This window comes from Abramis brama (assembly GCF_963993115.1).
Source record: "Abramis brama genome assembly, chromosome: 2".
Lineage (NCBI taxonomy): Eukaryota > Metazoa > Chordata > Actinopteri > Cypriniformes > Leuciscidae > Abramis > Abramis brama.
The window spans coordinates 16,739,500-16,759,070 of record NC_139964.1 but is presented as its reverse complement, the minus strand read 5'-3'; the positions used below and the strand labels follow the sequence as shown (position 1 = coordinate 16,759,070).

General features: G+C 38.9%; 1 protein-coding gene across 1 annotated transcript in view; it reads right to left on the bottom strand.

Moving 5' to 3' along the window:
• LOC311077950 (B-cell receptor CD22-like) overlaps window positions 1-19,571 on the bottom strand; it is a gene marked incomplete at its 3' end in the record, with an annotated part of 163,503 nt that overhangs the window by 109,268 nt on the left and 34,664 nt on the right. Inside the window, exons 2-6 of the mRNA XM_084106596.1 lie at window positions 9,597-9,953; window positions 9,259-9,507; window positions 5,869-6,117; window positions 4,811-5,068; window positions 4,428-4,682 (exon numbers count right to left, since the gene is read on the bottom strand). Of these exons, the coding sequence (XP_083962722.1) occupies window positions 4,428-4,682; window positions 4,811-5,068; window positions 5,869-6,117; window positions 9,259-9,507; window positions 9,597-9,953 (1,368 nt within the window). The remainder of the gene's footprint in view (window positions 1-4,427; window positions 4,683-4,810; window positions 5,069-5,868; window positions 6,118-9,258; window positions 9,508-9,596; window positions 9,954-19,571) is intronic.

Genomic DNA, 19,571 nt, shown 5'->3' with positions numbered 1-19,571 from the left:
TTTGGTTACTTTTGTGCTGGTTAAGTTGCACTGATTAAATTGCACTGGTTAAGTTAGTACTGGTTAAGTTGGTACTGGTTAAGTTGGTACTGGTTAAGTTAGTACTGGTTAAGCTGGTGCTGGTTAAGTTGGTTCTGGTTAAGTTGGTACTGGTTAAGTTGGTGCTGGTTAAGCTGGTTAAGTTGGTACTGGTTAGGTTGGCACTGGTTAAGTTGGTACTGGTTAAGCTGGTACTGGTTCAGTTGGTACTGGTTGAATGTGCTGGTTAAGTTGGTTAGGTTGGTACTGGTTAGGTTGGCACTGGTTAAGTTGGTACTGGTTATGCTGGTACTGGTTAAGTTGGTACTGGTTCAATTTGTGCTGGTTAAGTTGGTACTGGTTAAGTTGGTACTGGTTAAATGTGTGCTGGTTAAGTTGGTTAGGTTGGTACTGGTTAGGTTGGCACTGGTTACGTTGGTACTGGTTAAGCTGGTATTGGTTAAATTGGTGCTGGTTAAGTTGGTACTGGTTAAGCTGGTACTGGTTAAGCTGGTACTGGTTAAGTTGGTGCTGGTAAAGCTGGTGCTGGTTAAGTTGGCACTGGTTAAGTTGGTACTGGTTAAGCTGGTACTGGTTAAATTGGTGCTGGTTAAGTTGGTACTGGTTAAACTGGTACTGGTTAAGTTTGTGCTGGTAAAGCTGGTGCTGGTTAAGTTGGTGCTGGTTAAGCTGGTGAAGTTGATGCTGGTTAAGTTTGGTACTGGTTAAGTTGCCCTGGTTAAGTTAGTTTTGATTACTTTTGTGCTGGTTAAGTTTGTGCTGGTTAAGTTGCACTGATTAAATTGCACTGGTTAAGTTAGTACTGGTTAAGTTGGTACTGGTTAAGTTAGTACTGGTTAAGCTGGTGCTGGTTAAGTTGGTTCTGGTTAAATTGGTACTGGTTAGGTTGCAATGATTAAGTTAGTACTGGTTAAGTTGGTACTGGTTATAATGGTACTGGTTATAATGGTACTGGAAAGTTGGTGCTGGTTAAATTGCTACTGGTTAAGTTGGAACTGGTTAAGTTGGTTCTGGTTAAGTTGGAACTGGTAATGTTGGTACTGGTTAGGTTGGTGCTGGTTAAGTTGGTACTGGTTAAGTTGCACTGGTTAAGTTGGTACTGGTTAAGCTGGTACTGGTTAAGTTGGTACTGGTTAAGTTGCACTGGTTAAGTTAGTACTGGTTAAGTTAGTACTGGTTAAGTTGGTGATGGTTAAGTTGGTACTGGTTAAGTTGGTGCTAGTAAAGTTGTTTTTCTCACCTCACTGCAGCATCAGGCTGATGAACTCTTATATCGTCATATTGACATTCATTCTCCTCTGCTCTCTTCGTCTCTGTCTTTCTGTGATGTTGGACAGTTGCGTACATAATGTCCTCAGTATCTCTGGATTCAGGAGTTTTTCCTCTTATTTTTTGGGGTTTCACACTGGCATACAGAGCATCATTGGCTGAATCCAGTTCAGAAAGAGGCTTATCATGGATTGAAATGCTCTGTGACACGCAAGAATAGAGATCATTCTGAAATACAAGAAAATGTGTAATTATTATTAAGACCAGTAAATCAGTGTGATCTGAAGTGTAGATTCTCAGTCTAGAGCTCAAACTTTTCAGATCAAGTATCAGGTTAGATCAAATCAATGTACCCAGTGGGCATTTGATGTCAATTTAACATCAATATGACATCAAATTGATGTCAAAATTAGGTCACGAAATAGGTCAAAAATGAAAGTCATATTGACGTCAAAGTGTTGATGTCAATTTGACGTCAAGAGTTTGACCTCTATCAAGAGTTTGATAATAAGTCATTTTGCCAAACAAAAAGGTGAAACGCATGGCCGTACACTTATTACCAGCTTCACTTACACTAACCAGATTTACTTTATTTAATTTCCGGTTTAATGAAATCATATTTTGCATTTTAAAGTCACCATGATGGTGGTTAGTGTTTGCTTTAGTTGCTCTGTTGGCTGTTTATTGATGATGATGACGATGATATCATCATGTAAATGCCTGAAGCCCTGATCTTATTCAGTGTCTTATGTTCTGATTATATAGGACTTGCGGTTTCAAAACTGTTTTATTCATAAGAGAAGTCATTTAATTCTACAGCATGTCTAGCAGTGTTGTTTATCAAATAATGTACTTGGTTTTTAAAAACTATTTAGTGCACAAAACCCTGTCATCTATGGCATTACTTAGACGCACACAGACATCAAGAAACAGCGTATGAATCTCAATAATGGTGACAATCAAACAAAATATCCAGATAATCAGATCAACTCCAGGTGCATAATTTATTAAAGCTGCAATGCATGCTGGGAGATTTTGGTGAGTTTTGATTGGTGGTACCCAGCATGCACTGCGGCATGAAGCATTTCATTGATTGTCACCATTGTTGAGAGTCATACACTGATTCTTGATGGCTAAGTAATAATGTAGAGGAAAATGTTTAATGCACTAAATGTTTTTAAAATCCATTATAGTCTTTGATAAACAAAATTGCTCTAATGCTGTAAAATTAAATAGATTCTATTGTAATATGGCATAAAAACCATAAATTCTATATAATCAAAACATTTGACACTGAACACGATTAGGGAATCAGGCATTTACATGATGGTATTGTCGTCATCATCTATAAACAGCCAACATCCCCTGACCTCATCTTCTCATGACTATTTTGCCTATAACAAGTATAGCAGCCAAAGAACTTTTATATTAAAGAGTGAAGGGTCAAGAGCACAACTAAAGCAAACGCTAACCACCATCATGGTGACTTTAAAATACAAAATTTTAATGATTTCATAAAAATGGAAATTATATAAAGTAAATCTGGTTAGTTTTAAGTGAAGCTGGTAATAAGTGTACGGCCATGCGTTTCACCTTTTTGTTTGGCAAAATTACATCAGCAGAGGTCAAACTCTTGACGTCAAATTGACATCAACACTTTGACGTCAATATGACTTTCATTTTTGACCTATTTCTTGACCTAATTTTGACATCAAGGTGCCCGCTGGGTAGTGATGTAAAATGCATGTATATTTCATTGATTCACACATGGAGTGGAGAAGAATAGGGCAGAATGAGTAAATGAAGTGACATGTTCATTCATCACACTATATGTAAATGATTATGCAATTAGACCAACAAACCTATATTAAAACCATTAAACCATGGAAAAATTTGTTAAATGTTTTCTTCAGTTTTATTAATTCATTATTTTTTTCCTGGACTGTGTTGATAAAGACTTTGATAATGTTAGTTTCCCATCAGTTCATACAGTTACAGTATGAGACACAGATAACGGCTGATCGACTGATTTTCTGCTTCTGTAAAGTCGTGTTGTGTGTGGATGATTTACCTCTTTCACTGTGAGATCTTCAGCTTTAACACTCCTTAGTTTCTTCCTGTTATAATCACAGACATTAACAGCATATGGACGAATGTATTGAATTAAGAAAAAATATGAATGCTGTTTTTAAAGATTACTAATAATCAAACACAAATGGATAATTTCCTTCTACATCAGACCAAAAGTGTATTTGTACAATCACTGCAGTTTTTTAAACTCACATTATAAACAGGATGATGATGAAGATGATGATGAAGACTAATCCTCCAGATGCCGCTGTGATCACAATCACATTCCTACCAGCAACATGATGAACTGAAAGAGGAAAATCATCATGATTAACTCTTCAAACTGATGAATGATGTGAAGATACAGGAGTGTGTTAATAAAAGCTTCACCTGTGACAGTTACAGCGTCTGATCTCTGAGATCCATGTTGATTGTGAGCCTGACAGTAGAAGCGTCCACTCTGTAGTGCACTGAAACTCTGTCCAGATCCAACAGCTGAGGTTTCATTCTCCTTAAACCAGCTGAAGTTCAGAGCAGGAGGGTTTGAGTCACTGGTGCAGTTCATTACCATTACACCAGATCCACTCATCAACACTGAGACGTTTCTGGGACGGTCTAAAGACAAAAATGAAAATTCACAACACATATTAGAAAATGATGATTTTAAAGTTTTTGAACATTGTGCTGGTGATCATTAACTCACACATGACGTTTAAAGTCACAGTATCAGAGTATTTCTCTCCATGTTCATTGATGGACTTGCACTTGTATTCTTCACTGTCATCAGAGCTGATCTTTGAGATGTTGTAGATTCTTCCAGATCCTACAATCGTTCCTCCTTTAAACCAGCTGAAGTTCAGAGCAGGAGGGTTTGAGTCACTGATGCAGTTCAGAGTCACTGAATCTCCCTCCACTATTACACCAGATCCACTCATCAACACTGAGACGTTTCTGGGAGGATCTAAAGACAAAAATGAAAATTCACAACACATATTAGAAAATTATGATTTTAAAGTTTTTGAACAATGAGCAGATGATCATTTACTCACACATGATGTTTAAAGTCACAGTATCAGAGTATTTCTCTCCATGTTCATTGATGGACTTGCACTTGTATTCTCCACTGTCATCAGAGCTGATCTTTGAGATGCTGAAGATTCTTCCAGATCCTACAATCGTTCCTCCTTTAATCCAGCTGATTTCTGCAGGAGGGTTTGAGTCACTGATGCAGTTCAGAGTCACTGAATCTCCCTCCACTATTACACCAGATCCACTCATCAACACTGAGACGTTCCTGGGTGGGTCTAATAACAATCACTGAACTTATTGTTATAAGGAATCATAAAACATTTTATGCAAATAATTATTGATGAAAATCATTATAAACATGCTGGAATGTTCAGCAGCATCTTGTGTTTTATTTTAAACTCACACATGACGTTTAAAGTCACATTATCAGAGTATTTCTCTCCATGTTCATTGATGGACTTGCACTTGTATTCTCCACTGTCATCAGAGCTGATCTTTGAGATGCTGTAGATTCTTCCAGATCCTACAATCGTTCCTCCTTTAAACCAGCTGAAGTTCAGAGCAGGAGGGTTTGAGTCACTGATGCAGTTCAGAGTCACTGAATCTCCCTCCACTATTACACCAGATGGACTGATGGACACTGAGACGCTCCTGGGAGGATCTGTAAAGACAACAAGTGTAAAATGACATGCAGTGAGACAAATCATAGCACAAATAATCTTCCAGAACTGGTTAAAAATAAAGGCAGACTTACACATGATATTCACATTCACAGCAGCAGAAGTCTGAGATCCATGTTTATTTCTAGCAGAGCAATGATAGTCTCCGCTGGCCTCAGACTTAATATTAGTGATGCTGTAGGTTTCACCAGATTGCAAAATATTCCTTTTTCCTTTAATCCAGCTGATTTCTGCAGGAGGGTTTGAGTCACTGATGCAGTTCAGAGTCACTGAATCTCCCTCCATTATTACACCAGATGGACTGATGGACACTGAGACGCTCCTGGGAGGATCTAATACAGAGAAATATTGATATCATTAACAATCATGTTAAACTTGACATCACAGATGTTTCGAGAATTTAATGTCACAGTTACTGAACCATCATTAACTCACACATGACGTTTAAAGTCACATTATCAGAGTATTTCTCTCCATGTTCATTGATGGACTTGCACTTGTATTCTTCACTGTCATCAGAGCTGATCTTTGAGATGTTGTAGATTCTTCCAGATCCTACAATCGTTCCTCCTTTAAACCAGCTGAAGTTCAGAGCAGGAGGGTTTGAGTCACTGATGCAGTTCAGAGTCACTGAATCTCCCTCCACCATTACACCAGATCCATTTATCAACACTGAGACATTCCTGGGTGGGTCTAAAGACAAAAATGAAAATTCACAATAGATATTAGAAAATTATGATTTGAAAGTTTTTGAACATTGTGCAGGTGATCATTAACTCACACATGACGTTTAAAGTCACATTATCAGAGTATTTCTCTCCATGTTTATTGATGGACTTGCACTTGTATTCTCCACTGTCATCAGAGCTGATCTTTGAGATGCTGTAGATTCTTCCAGATCCTACAATCGTTCCTCCTTTAAACCAGCTGAAGTTCAGAGCAGGAGGGTTTGAGTCACTGATGCAGGTCAGAGTCACTGAATCTCCCTCCACTATTACACCAGATGGACTGATGGAGATCACAGGTTTCACTGGAGGATATACAGATGTCAGGTAAAAGTATTTATCAGAGACGGCTGGTGGAAAATGTTCTAGGAAAGGCTGCAGTTGGTTATTATTGGACAATTTCAGCAAACATCCCAGTTTAATTTTTCACTGTTTAATGCTCAAAGTTAAAGAAAAAGTTTAAGCAAAAAAGTTAACAAGGAAAAACTATTAAGACATATTTGAGAGGCTTGAAACATTTGAAATACATGAAATACAAGTTTGAGGAAGATTTTTTTTTTTGCTTTTCCTAATTTACAATGAATGTATATGCAACTGCAAAACTGAGAGGAAAAAAATACGTTACATTTATTTAGAGATTTTTTATATATATAACTACAATTTTGATGCTACTTCTTTTCCTCGCTCCTCCGTCCTCCAGCCTGTGACCCAGAAACTGATCAAACTCAGCATCTTTGAAGGACAACTCAATTCTCTCAATTCCCTTCACGTCACAATCATTTTTATTTATGCTTTACCTTTGCAGTTTAAATTAATTATATATCAAACATATATCAACAGGGCATCTTGCTTTATCTTTAGTATTTATGAATTTTTTCAATAACCAAACTTTAACAACATAAGGGCAGATCTCTTGATCGCAGCTGTTGACGCTTTGAAGTGACGCTCCAGTGATCAAGAATATTCCAATATACAAATAGGGCGCTTCTCATTTCTTATTTGTGTATCCTCGTTTCCTTTCCTCGTGTCTCAGTTACATTAGCAACCTAGACGTTCACATTCAGTCATCACTATGAGTTACGTATAAATATATTTATACTGTATCTAGCGTCTAGGTTACTAATGTAAGCCCTGTTCCCTGAAGGAGGGAACCGAGACGTTGCATGACTGACGAATTAGGATCACGCCTGAGAACATATCATCATTGAGTTTTAACAGAACCGCTCCAATGTACATTGTCGAGTGAGATTTGCATCGCGGACCCGGTGCTGTGGTTATAAAGGAAGCGATCACAGACACTCACCAAGTTTTCGCAGAGGAGCCGAGTGGTGCTCAACAGCAACGGGACGTAACTTCTCCCAGTTGAAAAAGACGTTCTGTTAAATGTATTAAAAATGCATTCAAGTATATTTGTATTGAACTAAAAACATACTTAAGTACATTTTTAATATATTTAATTGTATGTCTTTTTCCCCTTGGCTCCCTTCCCTCCTTCAGGGAACAGGAGTTACATTAGTAACCTAGACGTTCCCATTCAGTCGTCACTATGAGTTACGTCAGTGACTGATGAATTGGGATCCCTAAGAAACGCCACAAACACTGTCTTCCAGCTCCTCATGTAAACCGCCTGATCCCCCGCACCCTTGGAGAAGGAGAGGGCTTTACACAGAGAAGTCAATCACTGCTGTTCCTACTTGTTAACGCCTACTTGTCACTGTTCTGCCATTTTCACTATGATGGTATAAATAAATAAAATACTGTAAGTAAATAAATAACCCTTTAACTTTGAGTTCAAAACTGAATGGTAGAAGCTTAGAAGATCCTACATTTCTCCAAGGACAGTGAGTTATTTTTTTAGTCTATTTACCCGTGGAAGAATACACATATAGGATCACCACATATGGGCACCAGTCTAGCACAGGGGCTGACCACTGACCAGAGTAGCTTCTGACTCCAGAGGAGGAGATGGTGGGCGAGTTGTGACATGAGATGGGATTGTGGATCACCTTGATGGTTTATGTACGCATATCGATGTGTTGTCCGTTCGGACCAGTATATGCTTGTCTTGCAGCAACAGCAGAAACCGGCGGAGAGCAAGGAATACTGTGAGCAACTTGAGGCAATTGATATGCCACTGGAGTCGAGTTTGCTCTTTCCCAATTGGCCTGAAGCCCCAGATGGCTGAGGTGTCTGAGCACCAGGTCCCTGTGTTCGCACAACTGATCTCGCGAGTGGGCCAAGATGAGCCAGTCGTTGAGACAGTTGAGGATGCGAACAGCCACCTCCCGTAACAGGGAAAGGGCGGCCTCCGCGACCTTCGTAAAGACGCCGGGTGACAGGGAAACTCCGAAGGGGAGGACTTTGTACTGGTATGCCTGTCCCTCAAACTCAAAGTGTAGGAACGGTCTGTGTTGAGGGAGAATTGAGACATGAAAGTACATGTCTACCATATACTATATAGCTATAACCACTGAGGTTAAACGGATGCCACTAAATCTGGCACTGGGAGAACTGAATCGCATAGCCGAGTCTGATTGTCCGAATGAGCCAGCGTAACGGGCTGGGAAGCGCTAGCCATCCCGGCTACCATATACTATATCCAGCTACCCGTCCCGGAGTGGGGTCTGAGTGTGCAGTGCAACACTACCTGGCTCCACAGTTTGGCAGGGGTGCGTGAGAAAGCATACGGCTTGTTCTGAGACACTGCTTATGATTTATGGGGATTAAAAAAGAAGAATGGGAAGATTTGTATCATTATAGGGTGGTTGTGTACACACACTGCCGACACATTTATGGTCAAACATTATGTAAAGTGAATTTTGCATAATAGGTGCCCTTTAAAAATCTTTAAAAATCTTAAATACTTCAGAGCACAGACTTAAGTCTTAAAATCTTTTTAAAGGGAACACTTCACAGATTATTGTAGTTTTTTTTTTTTTTTTTTACAAAAAGCATCATAGAAGTTAAAGTTTATAAAAATGTAAAATATATATTTTTATATTTTATATAAAATATATATTTTACAAAAAATATTCAAATAAAACTTCAAGAAAATCAAAGCTAAATATCTGAACAAATTCTGAGACAAATTTTAGGTTGATATATAAAAAAAAATATTTAATAAATCAGTACGATTTTTTGAGCGCAGTACCACGCTTTTCCACTAGATGACATCCAGACTCCCCTGATGACCATATAAGGACTCTTCGATTTCCATATATGGATTGATTGATCTTAACTACAGTCTGAACGCTTTCAAATGCTATATAGTTGGTCAAGATTACTTTAGGTTTAGACTAAGATATTATTGTTATAAATGTATAATGGCAAGTGTCCCACGGGTGTCGGGGAGGGGCAGTCTTAAAAATAGTGGTTAAAACATTTTTATAAATCATAAATTCAGATATTTATTCTTTGTAATGTTTGAAAAGTCAATCTGTACTCACACATGACATTGAGCTGAACCTCAGGAGAGATGTGAGTGTGTCCGTCTACAGCACAGCTATATCTGCCTGAATCCTCTCTTCTGACTGACTGCAGCAGGAGTTCATTGTTTCTGTCTCTTCTCTCAGTTAATGGCTGTGAGTTTCTGTACCAGATGAATGTTGCTCTGTCAGTCAGAGCGCAGCTGCTTTTACATCTCAGAGTGACTGAATCTCCCTCTGTCACTCTCTCAGGAGACTCCACCTGAAGATCTGAACACAACACACACATTATATCTAGTGCTGCTGTCATACACTGATTATTATTCAACATAATGCACAGAAGAAGAGATAAACCTCACCAAAGTCACCTGTGACATTAAGAGTCACTCCTGGAGCACCAGTATATTTTCCATCAGGTTTATCAGTGATGAATCTGAAATAGTACATGCGTGAATCCTTCAGTCTCACATGACTCAGTCTGATGGTGCAGTTCTGCTGTTGATCTCCCAGATACTGAAGCCTCTGACTGTATTCAGGGTCATTAGACAGATCTCGAGGATCTATACCATTCATATACTCATTGGTCCAGAACACTTTCATGATCTTATATCCAGTAGAAGGGTATTTATAAGTGCATCTCATTATCACTGTTGAGTCCTTTAGTGCACAGATGTGTGAAGGACTGTATCTCACTCTCCAACCAGCACTAGAAACCCCTGAAACACAGAATTCATCAAACTGTAAATGTTGTTTTATCTGTTATATTGGGCCATGAAAACATGACAATACTTTATTACTATTTGAAAACAGCGACTCATTACAGGAAATATAAGATAAATGTGAATAAATAATCTCAGTGTGAATTACTTTAAGACAGAGGAGTGAAGAGAGAACCAAGAAATCAGCCAAAAACAACAAGCTGCACAATTACAGTTTTTCTGAATTGCTAAAACACATTTCTTGAAACCATCACTCACTTTCTCAAAACCTTAAACACAAAAGCAAATGTTCAAAACTCATTCAGAGAATCTCTGACTCTTCTGGCAAAATCAAACAATGCTTTCAGATCTTACACACATCAGTCAATATTAGAAACACTGCAGATCATTCGTTAGACACTACATGAAGAATGGAGAACACAGAATCCAAAGCAGTTACAGGAGAAATATGTATTTATTAAAACAAATTTTGCAATTACATAATAAAGTAGTACTGACACCTGACAGTGGTGAGTGAATAAATACTGTATGCACTGCAAGTACTGTATAGTATTGTACTGAATATTGTATAGTATGGAATGTCTGTATATTCAGCATTTGCATACTGTGAAATACAGTGACCAACTGCAGAAGCCCAAAAGGTTACAGTAAAAAACTGTAAATGAAAAGCATGTTACTGTAAAGTACAGTCAGAAGAGTTGAGCAACTGCAGAATCAAGGTCAGTGAGAGAGATTTATTCTGCTTCAGCTTCACGTCTTCATGTCGGTCCGGCCGGAGAATATCATCTCTGCAGGAGAAGAGAAAAACCCTGAAGCAGATCCAGCCTTGACCACATTCTCCACACCTTCCTCTTCATCTTCCTCCTCTTACACTCACACTCTTCCTCCTCTTATACTCACACTCTTCCTCATCTAACTCATACTCTTCCTCCTCTAACTCACACTCTTCCTCCTCTAACTCACACTCTTCCTCCTCTTATACTCACACTCTTCCTCCTCTTATACTCATACTCTTCCTCCTCTTATACACACACTCTTCCTCCTCTTATACTCATACTCTTCCTCCTCTAACTCATACTCCTCCTCTTACACATATACTCGTCCTCCTCTTATACACACACTCTTCCTCCTCTTATACTCACACTCTTCCTCCTCTAATACTCACACTCTTCCTCCTCTTATACTCATACACTTCCTCCTCTTATACACACACTCTTCCTCCTCTTATACTCATACTCTTCCTCCTCTAACTCATACTCTTCCTCCTCTTATACCCATACTCTTCCTCCTCTTACACATATACTCTTCCTCCTCTTATACTCACACTCTTCCTCCTATACCTCACATTCTTCCTCCTCTAACTCACACTCTTCCTCCTCTTACACATACTCGTCCTCCTTTTATACTCATACTCTTCCTCCTCTAACCCACACTCTTCCTCTAACCCAAACTCTTCCTCCTCTTATACTCATACTCTTCCTCCTCTAACTCACACTCTTCCTCCTCTTATATTCATACTCTTCCTCCTCTAACTCATACTCTTCCTCTTACACATATACTCTTCCTCCTCTAACTCACACTCTTCCTCCTCTAACTCACACTCTTCCTCCTCTAACTCATACTCCTCCTCCTCTAACTCATACTCTTCCTCCTCTAACTCATACTCTTCCTCCTCTTACACATATACTCTTCCTCCTCTTATACTCATACTCTTCCTCCTCTTATACACACACTCTTCCTCCTCTTATACTCATAATCTTCCTCCTCTTATACTCATACTCTTCCTCTTATACTCATACTCTTCCTCATTTTATACTCATACTCTTCCTCCTCTTATACTCATACTCTTCCTCCTCTTACTCTTCCTCCTCTTATACTCACACTCTTCCTCCTCTTATGCACACACTCTTCCTCATCTTATACTCATACTCTTCCTCCTCTCCTACTTATATTATTTCCATCCATTATTGCAACTTTCAACATTCAGTGCAACATTTTGAGTCAATTTAGGCACTTTAAACTGTCTTGTATTTTGTACAGTTGGTTTCCTCTCATCATTAGAAATAAGTCTGAACAATTTTGAGTCGTTGTGTGTAAACGATGACAACTGTGTTGTAGTTGTGTTTAACTTTTGCCTGCCTGTGTTTAGTGTTTTGAAACATAAGTGCATCACAGTGAGAAATGTGTTTTAATGAGTGAGAATGACAATATAAATATTTAACATACACATTCACTTCCGAGAACAAGAGCAAAAGATATTCACGATCTAGTGCTAGAGCAGGGCTGCGAACTGTCACACTTTCAGCCTGAGACTCTAATCGACACGTTTCACACACTCTCACGCCACACACACATTTTCTCACGCAGAGAAAACTCGCAGTGACACTGACCAGAGGTGTATAGTCCAGGGGTCAGAAAGTAGAAGTCCTGCCATATGTTTATTCCACCCATTAGTTCTCCTGGTGATTGGATCAAAATTACGGTGGCCCACAGAGCTCAACACGCAGCAACTGAAGAAAACACATGCAAATAGAAAAACACCCGCAAATTAAGAAAACATCTTCAGCTGCAACTGTTGCGTGTTTCTGTATTTGGTTGTGTTGTGAGTATTTGGAGCACACGTGTGTTGTGAAACTGATGAAGATGTTTTCTTAATTTGCAGGTGTTTTTCTATTTGCATGCGTTTTCTTCAGTTGCAGCACGTTGAGCTCTCTAGGCCACCATACAAAATACTGAGGAGGACTTTTACTTTCTGAACCTGGACTTTACACCTCTGGCACTGACAGACAAGACAGAGCTGGTTACTTTTCAATTCTCAGCTCTCAGATTCTGTCAATATTATGAAATTAAAAGAATAAATATTGTTTTGGTGCTTGTAAATGTAATTGTAAAGTCCCTCCCCCTAAACCATGTGACACAGACTAGCAAGTAGCAAAAGACTACTGGACATTTCTAAAAGTGACGAGCGTTTGACATGTTCAACATAAACTTCCTGTTTCAGAGAGAAATATGTGAGAACAGGACAGAAGAAAGTGCAGATCAGCCGCTCATGAGGCCTTAAATAAAACATCAGAGTGTTTCTAATGTGAATGTAAGAGAGACTCACCATGAATCATGAGCAGAAAGAAGATCAGAGGAAGAGGAGGAGCCATTCGGACCCACATTAGCATAACATATATCTATAATACAGCATTCAATTCAATTCACATTAATAAGTTATTTAGGCCCTATTTCAGAAATGTACATATACAAAATCACAGTTAGCTAAAAAAAATAAACAATGTAATAATTTAAGGCAGAAACAATGAGCTCATTGAAGTAATGAATACTTGCATTAATATATTCATCACTTAAACAAGTATATGTAAATCACCCTATTCTTAACATTTCTCATGTAAAGACACGTATGTTATATGAGCAATAATCATCAGTTTAATTTAAGCAAGAGTGTGTTTGTCTTACCGTGTTGAAGCTCATCAGATCAACAGCAACCAAATGACTGACTGTTTTAACACAAGCACTTTAGCTTTACAGTGAAGCTTTGTGTGAATAACACTGTTTATTAATGACCAGCGATGGAAATATCACAGTCCCTCCCTCAACAAGAGAACAACATTACTGAACTAAACCTACTGAAAGAAAAATTATGATATTTTTTCTGTAAGTTGAAGATGAATAATTGTGAAGATGAATGAAGATGAATGATAGTGATTTACAGGTGAGGCTCATCAAGGTTGATGTCAGTCGCAGGAGATGGTGACCTCTGGTGGCAGTTTGAGGGATTGAACGAGCACATATAAGACGAGATGTGTCTGACTGAAGAACTATATACGTGACAGCAGTTTCAGGCCAGCAGCTTCAGACCGGACGTAAGGAGCTGACGATCACCTAAAGCCTGCTTTATACCAGAGATGGTCTTATTACTGGGAGATACCCGGATCTGTGGCTCTACCATTGTAAAGTGTAACTGCTGAATTGGATCACGTGTGCCTTGATAACCAATCACATTACAGCCTTGACATTTGTGTCTGAAATCTCCCCCTATACCCTTAAATAGGGCATTATTTGAGGGAACAGCCATTTGTAGTGGTGTCTGAAACCATAGTGGACCTTATTGAGTGCACGTGTTCAATCTCACAATGCACCGCAATAACAAGTGTATAGATGTACGCTCAATGGCTACAGAATACCCACAATGCACTGTAAGAGTCATGTCGAATTAATTCCTTGGTCTGACCAGAAGATGGCGCCGCAGCCGAATCATTCATCCATCCATTTTCCAAACCGCTGGTCCAATGTGGCTACAGCATAATATCATATCGCTGTAAGGTTTCAGGCTTGCCAAAACCACTAACCCTTACTTCACAATTACTATAAACTCCAGCATGACGAATACCCAACCCCACCACTAAACCTGACCTTAAAGGAACACTCCACCTATTTTTGAATAGGGCTTATTCACCTTCTTTCCTACATTTAGATAGGTGGGCAAATGCATTTTTGTCTCAGTGCATGCATTGTTTTAGTTTGACAGGGTCGGTGCTAGCTTAGCTTAGCTTAATGAATGGAATCCTTTGTTGCCAGCTAGCATGTCCTGAGTAAAAGTGATTAAAAAAAACACAAAAAAAACACCTAATTACTTCTTGTGGCCTGCGTATTCACAACGAGTACAAATAGAGATGCAGATAAAGACTAGGCGATTTCCTAGGCAGATATTGACTATATTAGGGGGAAGCACAGGCGAAGCACTGCTACTTGGGCGCAGAGATATCACGCAAGACTGAGACTGCTGGTCTGGCGCTGCTGTGGCGTGTGGCTCTGCGCTGGGCTAGTATTGTATGAGCGCATCACTAATAAATCTCACTTAAAGGAAAAGTTTCAGGAACACAAAGACAGAATAACAGAAGCCGATAATATTGACCATAAAATGATAGAGTGTCCATTGTGAAGTGGCACAATTATGATTTTGTTCAGTATATTAGGGTAAAATGATAAATTATTATTTAAAGCTGAGAAATGCACATGTATCCACCAATGAACATCACTTTAGGTGTTTTACTCCTCTGACTTAATGTTAGCATTTATATTTATATTTTTATACACAGCGACGTTATATATATATATTTTCTGAACAAGGTCTGTTTATTCAAGATTTTACAACATACCAAAAAACCCAAAAGAAAACTGAAACAGTACAGTACAGTAAACAACAAAACCCCAACACAACCCATCCCTCTACCCATCAGACAAAAATTATTGGATATATACAATCAGCAAAAAAAAAAAGAAAAAAAAGAAGTGTTTTAGAAAAAGAAACATAAATATACATACATACACACAAAATAGATAAATACATTTTTGGGACTGCATTCTCTACTTGATTTTTTCAACAAATGTCAAGAAAGGTTGCCAGATTGCATACAATCTCTGGACAGACCCTTGAAGAGAGTATCTTATTTTTTCTAGTTTAAGATACTGCATAATCTCCTTAATCCAATGAGAAAAAGTGGGAGGAAGAGAGTCTTTCCATTTAAACAATATTAATCTTCTGGCAAGAAGTGTGCAAAAGGCCAACATTTTACAATTATAGCTGCTCAGGTGCATGTTCTGTGCTGTAACACCAAATATAGCAAGAAAAGGAGATGGTTCTATTGGCAATCCTATTGTTTCTGAAAATGCGTCAAAAATCAATTTCCAAAAGTTATACAAACTTGGGCATGTCCAGAACATGTGTAAAAGGCTTGCAGGAGCTTGCCTACATCTATCACAAATAGGATCTAGCTCTGGTCTGAATTTAGATAACCTAACCTTCGACCAATGGAGTCGGTGTACCACCTTGAATTGTACAACCACATGACGTTGACAGATAGATGATGAATAGATCCGTTTAATAATTTTCTGCCACGTTGTCTCTGAAATTTGTTCATTCAAATCTTTCTCCCATTCATTTTTTAAGTAATCTAAATCTGTCGGGCAATACTGATTCAGGAGATTATAAATTCTACCAATGATTTGCTTTGGATCTTTTCCTACCTTAAAAATAGAGTCTAATAGAGATGTAGGAGGATATGAAGGAAAACAATCAGTATGTGAAACCAAAAAATGTCGTACTTGCAGAAATCTAAAGAAATGGGACCTGGGAATCTTGAATCCAGCTCATCAAAAGATGCAAAGGTGTTCTCTATATAAAGATCTTGTAATGTAGAGATCCCACTCTTAACCCAGATATCGAAGGCTTTATCTAATATTGAAGGAGTAAACATAAGGTTTTTACTTAATGGGGCACATAAGGAGAGGCTACGAAGAGCAAATGATTTTCTAAATTGATTCCAAATTTTTAAGGATTGTGTCACTATAGGATTGGAGGAATAGTGAGAGGCAGGTTCAGGCATTGGAAGTTCAGAGCACATTAAAGAGGATAAGGAGGCAGATTTGCAGGAGATTTTCTCCAAACTAAGCCATTTAGGGGTGTCAGAACTATCATTATACCTCATCCAGTAAGTCAGTCCTCTAATATTAGCCGCCCAGTAATAAAACATAAAATTGGGGAGTGCCATGCCGCCCAAGGTGCGAGGCTTTTGTAATACACTTTTCCGAATCCGAGGATTTTTGTTGTTCCAGATAAATGCTGATACAAGTTTATCTATGGAGTTGAAGAAGTATTTGGTCAAAAAGATAGGAAGATTTTGAAACATATATAGGAACTTAGGCTATACATTCATCTTAATAGTATTAATTCTTCCACTTAAAGAGAGGGGCAGCAGGTCCCAGCGTTTGATATCCCGTTTCAGACCTTCTATCAAGGGCAGGAGGTTAGCTTTATAGAGGTCCTTGTAATTATGTGTTGCCCAGATCCCTAAATATTGAATCTTTTTGGTGGTAACTTTAAAAGGAATCGAATTGAAAGAGATAAGTGTAGCAGCTGCATTGATTGGCATTAACTCGATCGCTTTTTGGAAAATTTATTTTGTAGCCAGATATCCTACTAAATCTTTCCAAAATGTTCAGTAATTTAGGGAAACACGGCAATGGGTCTGATAAATACAACAATAAATCGTCCGCATAGAGAGAAATTTTACACTCCACATCCCCCCTACGAATTCCTTTAATAAAAGTGTCTTGCCGCACAGCTATAGCCAGTGGCTCGATTGCAATGGCAAATAGAAGAGGGGACAGCGGGCAGCCTTGTCTGGTGCCTCTTTGTAAATTAAATGGGGCAGATCGATTATTGAGAATTATAGAGAATCTTAACCCACAATATAAAATTAGGGCCAAATCCAAATCTTCCTAGAGTGTAGAAGAGGTAGTCCCACTCCACCCGATCAAAAGCCTTTTCGGCATCAAGTGATATCAAAATCTCTGGTATGTCGGGTGGGGAGGGACTGTAAATAATATTTAAAAGATTCCTAACATTAAAAAAGGAGTACCGATTCTTTATGAAGCCAGTCTGATCTGTGGAAATAATGGAGGGAATGAGCGCCTCAATACGTCGGGCTAGCAGTTTCGCAAGAATCTTAACATCTGAGTTCAGGAGGGAAATCGGACGATAGGAGCTGCACTGAGAGGGACTCTTGTCTTTCTTCAAAATAAGAGAGATAGTTGCTTCACGCATAGTATGAGGGAGAGAATTTGAGGACAATGATTCTTTGAATAGAGTGAGGAGCAGAGGGGCAAGTGCGTCTGAATTTTTTTTAAAGAACTCAGATGGAAAGCCATCTGGCCCTGGCGACTTGCCGTGTTGCATACTTTTGATTGTGTCTATAATCTCTTCTACCGAAATGTCTTTCTCTAGGTCGGATGCCAAATCTGAGTCTAATTTGGGAATATCCAGGTTACGAAAAAAATTATCAAGGGTAGATTTATCGTCTGGTGGTTCTGAAGTATAAAGGGCAGCATAATACCGACGAAAACATGAGTTTATCTCCATATGGCCTACATGTTTTTGACCTTGTTCATCACTAACCTCCAAGATATACTGATTAGCAGTCTTCTGACGCAACTGATGTGCTAAAATTTTCCCAGCCCTCTCCCCATATTCATAAGAAATATGTCTGGATTTTACTAAAATGTTTTCTGCTTGACGAGTCGAGAGGAGATCAAACTCCGTCTTAAGCAACAGACGACGTTTAAGTATATCCACAGAAGGTGAGTGGCTGTGTATAATATCTAATTTCAAAATATCGTCCGTCAGCTGCCTAAGACGTTTGACGGTGGCTGTCCTTTGCATTGAACCATACGAAATGATCTGCCCCCCAAATTGTTAAAAAAGACATCCCCGGGGTCTTATTGTGGGATAGAAAGAGATCAATCTCTGATTTAATAAAATTGACAAAGGTTTCATCTGACAGAAGGAGGGGGTTGAATCTCCATGGGCGGTATCCAGGATCTGTGCCTGGAATATTTTGCTTAATTTTCAAGGGGGCATGATCCGAAATGACTATGGATTGATATTCACAATCAACAACCATGTGAAGAAGTTTATCATCAATAAAAAAATAATCGATTCGTGAAAATGAGTTATGTACTGGAGAAAAAAAGGAATAACCCCTAGAGGTAGGGTTTCTGAACCGCCAAACGTCCGTCAAACCATATGTCTGAAGAAGAAGATTAACTGTTTGGGACTTAGATTCGGGACAGACTTTAGATGAACTGCGATCTAGCTTGGGAGAGAGGACACAGTTTATACCCCCCCCTAAAATGAGGTGGTGGGTATCTACATTGGAAATTCGGGAGAAAGTATGGGTGAAAAAAGTATTATCATCCCAGTTTGGGGCGTAAATGTTTACTAAAATAACAGGGAGCCCATACAATCTTCCCATCACAATGATATAGCGCCCCATGGGATCTGAGTCTATATTAGACACCACAAATGGTATATTCTTACGCACTAGGATTGCTGCCCCCCTCGTCTTGGAATTAAAACTGGAATGAAATGTTTGCCCTATCCATCCTCCTGTTAGTCTAATCTGGTCCGCCACTCAGAGAGTCTCCTGGAGAAACGCTATGTCAGCCTTCAGATAATCAAGATGCAAGAGTACCTTTTTCCGTTTCACAGGATGGTTTAAAAATTTAACATTCCAACTAATAAAATTAATCATGCACCCTGCATTTCCCACTGAACTGGAGTTAGCCATTAGGGAACTTAGTGAAGGAAACACTGAGAACACAACCCCACAAGTCAAGACAATGAAATGTTAAAAAAATAAAACAAAACAAAAAGATAAACCCTTCCAACAAATCAAGTCTGGTAGGTCCCCAACCCCAGCCACCTAAATGAACCTGGTGGCTGTAACACCCATTGCAAGATGTGCCATACATTCTATTATGGCAAAGGAGAACCACTTTAGTGTCCAATAATGAACCAGCTTCCATCCAGCTTTAAAAAAAAAAAAAAGCGCTTCACATTGTATTGACATTGAGCAACATCAGTGAAATATTATTAGTGCGTACATGCATCCATAAGAACGACAATTGTCATGGAGCATTGCCGTTTGCGTTTAGTTGAACCCAAAGGACCCAGAAATGTCTCTTATTACTAGTATTGAACCGAAGTAAGTGACATCCCTGCGCTCCCAGCTTCCAAAGAAGAGAGAGGCTAAAATGTATACTTATAGT